Source organism: Austrofundulus limnaeus, unplaced genomic scaffold (assembly GCF_001266775.1).
Source record: "Austrofundulus limnaeus strain Quisiro unplaced genomic scaffold, Austrofundulus_limnaeus-1.0 Scaffold531, whole genome shotgun sequence".
NCBI lineage: Eukaryota > Metazoa > Chordata > Actinopteri > Cyprinodontiformes > Rivulidae > Austrofundulus > Austrofundulus limnaeus.
In genome coordinates this window covers 20,820-28,807 of record NW_013952933.1, presented here as the reverse complement: position 1 = coordinate 28,807, position 7,988 = coordinate 20,820, and the positions used below count along the sequence as shown (strand labels likewise).

Genomic DNA, 7,988 nt, shown 5'->3' with positions numbered 1-7,988 from the left:
TATATATACTAAAATCCATCAAAGAAACCTTTAGATGTTACCCTAATAAATACCCAAAAAGGGGCGGAGCCAAAGCCACATACATTTCATTATATTTGCTTTATTCTGTCTAGAGAAGCTAACAAAAATATATATTTGTATATACAGTCCAAAATGAAGCGCAAAATCATTTAGGCATGACTGCTATTATTCCTAGTTTGTCACCAGCAGCTTTAAATATTTGGTTTTACCCTAAAAGGGGCGGAGTCGTTTGGAGAAATAGGAAATAATGTTACTTCTATTACTCAAAAAGGCAAAAAGTTGTTTGTTTTTTTTCCACCCACGGTTTTGAAGATGGTAGGTTTGCATTAAACACTGAGCAGTGAAAATGTTTGTTCCACGAGGATCTCTGGGAGGTTCCCTCGTTGTTGCAGCTCCTTGGCTCGACGTTGAAAAAGTTGAAACTGTCTTTGATAGAAGGTTTCTGTGAGCAACACTAGTGTTCTCTGTTACAGCACACGCTAGAGCAGGTGCTTGAAGCACTCGTAAGGCTTGATTAACTTAACTAAAATCATTAATGTAATGATATTAAAAGCAACACAGTTTGCAGCTTGAGTTTGGACACATTTTCCTTTCAATCTGAATTGTTTTACACTGACTACAAATTGTGATAAAATTTATATGTGACATACTGTAAACAGGAGAAGTCATTATATTAATGGTAAATGTCCTGTATTATGTTGGCTTATTGCCATGTTTAGCTGTTTTATTAAAGAAATAAATATGCTTTTCTCTTAATCCAAACTAAGGATTCTTTCACTCTAAACTGCAAACTGTGTTTCTGTTAATTGGACTTTTTGTACATGAACAGCAGTAACATGCACAAAAGATTTCTTTAAAAAAAGATTAGTATTTATCATTGTAAAACTGTACTTTTTCAGATGTGTGACTGGTTTTATGTTATGTCTGTGTGTGAGAGAGAGAGAATGTGTGTGTGTGTGTGTGTGTGCGTGCGTGAGAGAGAGAGAGAACGTGTGTGTGCCTGATGCATGGAAGGCCTGCTGTGTTGTTGTGAACTCGACCTCTGAAACACTGAGCTGCCAGTGAACAGTTGACGTGTGACTCTTTTTACTGGAACTATTTATTTCTCATAACCATCGAAAGTAAATTTAAACTGTTTCATAAAACTGCCTGTTGTTTGTATTTGTTGTTTCAAATCTAAAAAAAGTGCAATAGATAAATACGGTACAAAAAACCAAATGGATTTATTTAAAAAATTGCAACAAAAGAAGTCACTGACAGATTTTTTTTTGTCTTTATGAAAACTTTGTTTTTTTACAACAAAATTAAATTGTGCATTKTTGACCTGGATTGTATATTAAAGCTTTTAACATGTTTACAAAAAAAATCTTACATTTTTAGAAGGTACAGCTGATAAATGCTTTAAAGGGATAGTTCAGACATTGTGAAGTGGTGGTTTTGTGGTAAGTTTTAAATATCTTAGGTGTTCTAGATGGATTTGGAAAAAAAAACATTTTGGGAAAATTAGTTTAAATTTGGCTAATCCAATCAAGATTAAAACCAAAACAGATTGGTGCTATTTTGATCTTCAAAGGTCTGTATTTTATTTTATACACCACTATCAATTTTGCATTAAACATTTTTTTATATATTTGCAGGCACTTCCTGACTTGCCTGAAGCACTTCCTGTTTGAATGACCTAATATCTCTGCTGAATTAACAATGTAAAGCAAAACCAGAGGTAGCATAAACACTTCTAAAATAGAAACTGTATGAACCACTATGAAATTTTGATCATTAGGTTTGTTTTACGACAGCAGTGCTTCTGCTCAGACCAGTTTGTTGAGCTAACTGCTAATCTGAGCAAGCTGCCGCTATCTTAAAACACTTCCAATCTTCAAAACTTCACAGCAAACCTTAAATTAAAAACCTTGACTTCACTGTCAGTTTTGCATTTTGTGACTATTCCAGTAGAAATATTATGATGTTCCTGCTGGAATTTCCCAGATCTACACCAAAAGTGCCAAAGCTAGCTTATGTTTGAAAAACATTTCATAAAACAGCATTTGCATGAAAAAAATCTTTTGCAGTTTAAATGTTTTTTTTTTTTAAAGCTGGCTACAAACCACTTTAGTCTTTTCACAGCTGTTAATCCATAAACTTTCCACAGAACCCCACCGCAAAATGTCTAATTCTTGCCTTTAAAATTACAGTGCTTTATCATGAAAGGGAAGTACAGAAATAAAGGCGGGATAAAGATGTCAGCTGAATCTTCTGGCTTGCAGATGCTTTGCTAGGAGATGATTATGGTCCATCTTAAAAAACTAAGTTTTATTAAGAATAAAAAATTAAAAACCTTTAATCCTGAGATCTACAACATTCAGAATGATGACATTATTCACATATGAACAATTGCATTAATCAAAAAGAGCGGGAAAAGTGTCTCTTCACTTCAACAGATTTTTCTTTAAGTCCAGTTTTGGTCCCAAATATRAACAATTTTAAATGCTGTTTTTTATTTCAGGAAACTTAATTTGAATTTTCATTTTGTAAAATACAACTTATATTTGTCATAAATATAAAGTTGAAACCAGTTAACTTAGCTTAGCTTGAAGCCCCAAAGTAGCGGGAAACGGCCATTTTGTTCTTAAAAAGCTACTCAGTCAACCTACTACCAGCACCTCTAGCAATCTTGTTTGCTAGTATTAAGAGTTTTATTATGCAACACAAAAAACCTGTGTAGAAAACTAAACTTTGCTACATTAAAAAACTAAAATAGCTCAATAAAAAATTCTTCTTGGTTTAAAGGAAGCTGTGCTGGTGTCAATCTACTGTATGACTTGGCTGCCCTAACAGGTTCTCTAGGTTTTGGCACAGACATCTTGTTAAAAGGAGTTTCCACAGTTCTTGATCACACCTGTAAACCCTTCTGGTTTGGTGAGTTTTATTATTCACCAAATGCTTTTGAGGATTTCTTCAGATCTTCTCCGTCTGAGTCAGATGTGTGAATCTGAGATTAGTCACGGCAGCAAGGCTGAAACATCTGAGCAGAGTTTCATAAGTAAGACTGCACCAGTTGGACTGAGATGAGTTCTAAAGGGAGATCTTGAAGTCCGACCCCCTGTTGGTTTCTTTGCGTTTAAAGAAGCTCAGAGTTGTGAGGACAACCCTGAAATAAAGACAGAAAATGATCCTTAGTCCTCTTGGAGGGCAAAGGTTCAGACTGAAGCTCCATCTTCTCAGTTCTCAGATCAAAAGCGTCAAAATATTTAAGTGCCAAGACGGTTTCTTTGGCCCTTGGGTCTGAGCTGATCGGGTCCTCTTGGTCTTTGTCCAGTTTGCTCAGGGGAGCTGAGGCTGGCATCAGGACTTGTGGGACATCAGCAAAGGAGACGAAGCATCTCCGCTGGCCATGGGRACAGGAATGGGTCCATTCATCAGGGTGGGGAACTGCAGGGGAATAGAAGTAAATATTAAAGACTAAACCATAAAAGACCAATGCTTTATTGAAGAAATCTTTATTTTTGTACTGTTTTTAGCTTTTAAAATCCAGGGGTGTTATCAGATGTACAAGTATTAACCCCCTCTCAATTTGCTATCCTTACAAGCTGAAATTGAAAATACATTTTTAGGGATCATATCCCTTGATGTCGTATTTCCATTAGTATCTCCTCAACACGACTCGGCTTGGCTCAGCATGGTTCCATGCGGTTTCCATTCAGGATTCATGGAACCGACACCTTTTTAAGTACCTACTGTGCTGACCTGAAAATGCGATGTCAGAACCCTGTTGGTCACTGACTGGTTCGGTGGTGGAGTCACTGGTTGCGTCCAAGCTACCGTCACAGCAACAACTTCAAGGCGCCATTATTTCTTTGCAACATTTGAAACTGGAGAATGGCAGCACAGAAACCCACACCGTGGGTTGCGGTACAGGAGTTTTTGAGCTTGGTTGCAGAGGACAAAATTCAGAGCGAGCTAGATGGGTCGACTCGCAATGAAAAAGTTTTCAAAGAGATCTCGGAGCTGATGGCCACCCGTGGCTATCAGAGAACGCCAAAGCTGTGTAGAGAGAAATTAAAGAAACTCAAGTGCGATTACCGCACCATAACGGACCACAACGGAAAGAGAGGTTCTAACTGCAAAATGTGGAATTGGTTTGACCAAATGGACGCTATTTACAGCTATCAACCAGCGAACAATGGGAAGGAGAGTGACTTTACGGCCTCTTCACTGCTGGAATCCATGATGGACGATGGCGAGTTTTTTAAACTTTGTTTATTTTGTGTCATTCAATCAGAGGTGAGTGTACTTTGAACAAACAAAAATAAAACGCTGATGCCATTGCTCCGGATGCAGTAGGACAGATAATTACTAGCATTTGCTAACTGTGATCTGTTCCTGTGTACTGCTTTGGTCTGCAACTACATAAATATTGCGTGTTTTCTAAAGTTTTGTATTTCCTTTTTCTAGAACGTGTGTCGACATTATTGGTTTGGACCCTCCATTGGACCACTTGCTGTTTGGTTCACTCTTTGGGTCTCAAATCTCTGGATGAGTTCTTTCTATTTTGTGCCAAACATCTCAGAGTTTTCCTCAATGGTGTAGCATGCGTCCAACGTTTGGATCTTTTCCTACCGAAGACGTCTTTTATGAAGTTGTAGTGTTACCTGGAAAAGTTGAGCGTGGTTTTGCAGTTGGGCGGGGCTCAGAGGACCAACTGGACTCAGGTTGGACCAGAAATGGATGTTGGAGAGCAGAGGACTGGGAGTGAGTAAGAGACCAGATGCAGTCTGGGTAAAAAATAAAATAAAAGTTAAAAGAAGTTGACTTTTTACCAACAAGGAAATAAATTTATAGAATTCAAGCCAGATTTACTCAAATCAGTTTTAGTCAACAATCTGTACGAAGTTTTGTAAAAACTCCCRCTGGGTGTACCTGTGTGGTGAGAAAGGCAGGTGTGAGGGAGCCGGAGGGGAGAGCCGGGCTGTTGAGGGCGATGGAGACGAGGTCAYTTCCTGTCCGGAGGAGCGAGGAGGCAGAGATCTCCAATCCTTTGGGTTTCCTGACTTTCGTAGACGCYCTTCTCTCCGGCGCCGCTGAGCTCTGAGGCTTCTCCCGCCGACCGGACGTCAAGTTCAAAGGCTGAGACTCGTCGGTATCTGAGCTCTGGCTCCGCCCCCTCACCCACCTGTGGGCAGGGCTACGTGATTGCGAGGATGGGCTGGCTAAGCGAGGAGACCGCGTTGTGCTGTCMGCTGGCGGGGTCGACGGGAGGGAGGAGCGGCTGCCGTTGGCTACAAAGCGGATGACGGAGGAGCTGTCGTCATGGCGGTCGGATGCAGACTCTGTTTTGATTGGTCGGTGTCGTTCCAAGGAGCTCATGGTGAAGCTGGAGTAGAGCCCGGAGCGGAGGTACTGGTTCCTCTCTGCCCCGTCGTCCTCTTCAGCCTCAGGTTCCGACGTTCCGGTTGCCTCGCCGCCCCGACCCTCCTCCACCGCCGCGGGGTCCATCTTCAGGATGTCTGGGAACGACACAAACTTGTAGACGAACTTCTGTCCGATCACCTTCTTGATGATGTTCTGTGGAGAAACCAGAGACAAGTCAGCAGCTGGGAGACCAGGATCAAACTGATTTTAACTTTTAGTTCAACAAAAAACAAAAATCATTTTAAAAAACAAAAACTTCATATTTACTGAAATCAATTGTTATTTTTCAATTTTAATTCTTGACTAAAAAGACGGATCCTCAAAAATACTTTGTTTCAGAATCTTCTGAGTCCGACCAGTGGTTCTGCTGCACCTGTCCTCTGGTGTTCTGGTCCACCTGTCCTCTGGTGTTCTGGTCCACCTGTCCTCTGGTGTTCTGGTCCACCTGTCNCCTCTGGTGTTCTGGTCCACCTGTCCTCTGGTGTTCTGGTCCACCTGTCTTCTGGTGTTCTGGTCCACCTCTGGTGTTCTGGTCCACCTGTCCTCTGGTGTTCTGGTCCACCTCTGGTGTTCTGGTCCACCTGTCCTCTGGTGTTCTGGTCCACCTCTGGTGTTCTGGTCCCCCTGTCCTCTGGTGTTCTGGTCCCCCTGTCCTCTAATGTTCTGGTCCACATGCCTTCTGGTGTTCTGGTCCACATGTCCTCTGGTGTTCTGGTCCACATGTCCTTTGGTGTTCTGGCTCACATGTCCTCAGGTCTTCTGGTCCACCTGTCTTCTGGTGTTCTGGTTCACCTGTCCTCTGGTGTTCTGGTCCAGCTGTCTCAGGTCTTCTGGTCCACCTGTCCTCAGGTCTTCTGGTCCAGCTGTCTCAGGTCTTCTGATCCACCTGTCCTCAGGTCTTCAGGTCCAGCTGTCTCAGGTCTTCTGGTCCAGCTGTCTCAGGTCTTCTGGTCCAGCTGTCCCAGGTCTTCAAGTTCTTCTCCAGATGTTTCAGCTCCTTCCACAGATCTTCAACAGGATTTACATCAGGACTCGAAGTCCTCTTCAGAACTGTCCAATGTTTGGTTCTGATCCAGTCTTGTGTGTTTTGGGTCACTGTCCTGTTGGACGACCCAGGACCAAGCTTTCTGACACCAGGAAGCACATTTCTCTCCAGGAAGCCTTGATAGTCTTGAGATTCCTCCTCCATGGYTCTCTGCMGGGACCAGGTYCAGGTCTTTGTTTCATGTTTGGGTCTGTGGACACAGAGCTGWTGGGACTCCAGTTTTGTCTCATCKGTCCAAAGGACACTGTCTTCCAGTCTGGTTYTRATGACTTGGTGTCCTCCTCCATCGTCTTCCATGAAGTCCACTTTGTCTCAAACAGAGTGWTGGTGTGATCTGAGGACCTTTGACCTCGAAGATCACCTTCTGTTCTGGACTCTTTGGTTCAGATGGTCCGTCTCTTGTGGACACGTCCAGGGAGGTTGTCTCCAGTCCTGTGGACCTTAAAGTTCTGCATAATTGGAGCAGCTCCCTGAATCAGTGTGTATTTTTAAGAGGACCATCCTTTTTGTCAAGAAGTAAAACTTGTCACAGAACGTGAGGGTCTACAGCAGAGTCCTGGTCTCAGACTCGGGTCTCTGGGGACTGGATCTTTACCTACCTTGTCGTAGTAGTACCGCAGTGCTCGGCTCAGCTTATCGTAGTTCATGTTGGTCTTGTTCTTGCGCAGCCCCCACAGCTTGGCCACCTCCTCGGACTTGAGCAGCTTGAACTCCCCGTCGCTGGACGTCCAGCAGATGAGGTGCTCGTGGTTCTGGTCGAGCAGCAGCTGCAGCAGGAACTGCCAGAGCGTGACGGAGCTCTCCATGACGTCACCGCCACCTGCGAGCCGGCGAGAGAAACAAACCACCGCAGACGTGAGCTGGTGTTTGCTCAGCTCGTGTTTATCGAGGCTCTCGCAGCTGCGCGCGGCGTGCCCCGACAMGACTGCAGCTCACTTCCTGCACAAACCAGACATGGAGGAGAAATAAAACCAAACCTGTTGGATTTAGTGTTGGATGCTGAACACAAATCAGTTTTTGTTTTTTTTTTCATTTGATCACGCCTACACAGATGCTGGAGGACTTTTGTTTTTCTATGTTTCCTTGGTGAGAAAGCAGGATGTGGTCAGTGACCCTCTGCCAAGAAAAGCACGAGCCTAACCGCCATGTTTACCTGCAAACATATAAACCTCCAAGTTTTAATTCAGCTAAATATTTGGCGCAGCTCACTGACATGATAAAAGGCATAAAATCAAAAGAGTTTGTGTTTCTTGGTGAAATCAATATGAATTGAGCTGATAAAACTTCCAAAGGCCTGAAAGCAATGTCTATAAACTTAGGGCTTCAACAGTTAAAGTACCAACAAGATTTGGCAAGACATGCAATTCCATTTTGGATCTTATTTTCACAAATCGATCCTCCATATATGGCATATCTGGAGTTATAAATACTTCATTCTCGGATCATTCACTTATTTATGTTTGCAAAAGTATTCATACCCCTTGAACTTTTCCATATTTTGTCACATTACAAC

General features: G+C 42.6%; 2 protein-coding genes across 5 annotated transcripts in view; one reads left to right on the top strand and one right to left on the bottom strand.

Moving 5' to 3' along the window:
- cdk17 (cyclin dependent kinase 17) overlaps nt 1-1,166 on the top strand; it is a gene marked incomplete in the record, with an annotated part of 49,127 nt that extends 47,961 nt beyond the window's left edge. The window contains 1 exon segment of the mRNA XM_014026161.1: nt 1-1,166.
- A 112-nt stretch (nt 1,167-1,278) lies between these two features.
- elk3 (ETS transcription factor ELK3) overlaps nt 1,279-7,988 on the bottom strand; it is an 11,849-nt gene continuing 5,139 nt past the window's right edge. Inside the window, exons 2-5 of one of the 4 annotated variants that reach the window (XM_014026162.1) lie at nt 7,075-7,414; nt 4,939-5,583; nt 4,671-4,793; nt 1,279-3,450 (exon numbers count right to left, since the gene is read on the bottom strand). In XM_014026162.1, coding sequence (XP_013881616.1) covers nt 3,364-3,450; nt 4,671-4,793; nt 4,939-5,583; nt 7,075-7,281 — 1,062 coding nt within the window. In that variant the 5' untranslated portion in view covers nt 7,282-7,414 and the 3' untranslated portion in view covers nt 1,279-3,363. The other 3 variants (XM_014026163.1, XM_014026164.1, XM_014026165.1) reach the window with 3 other exon arrangements.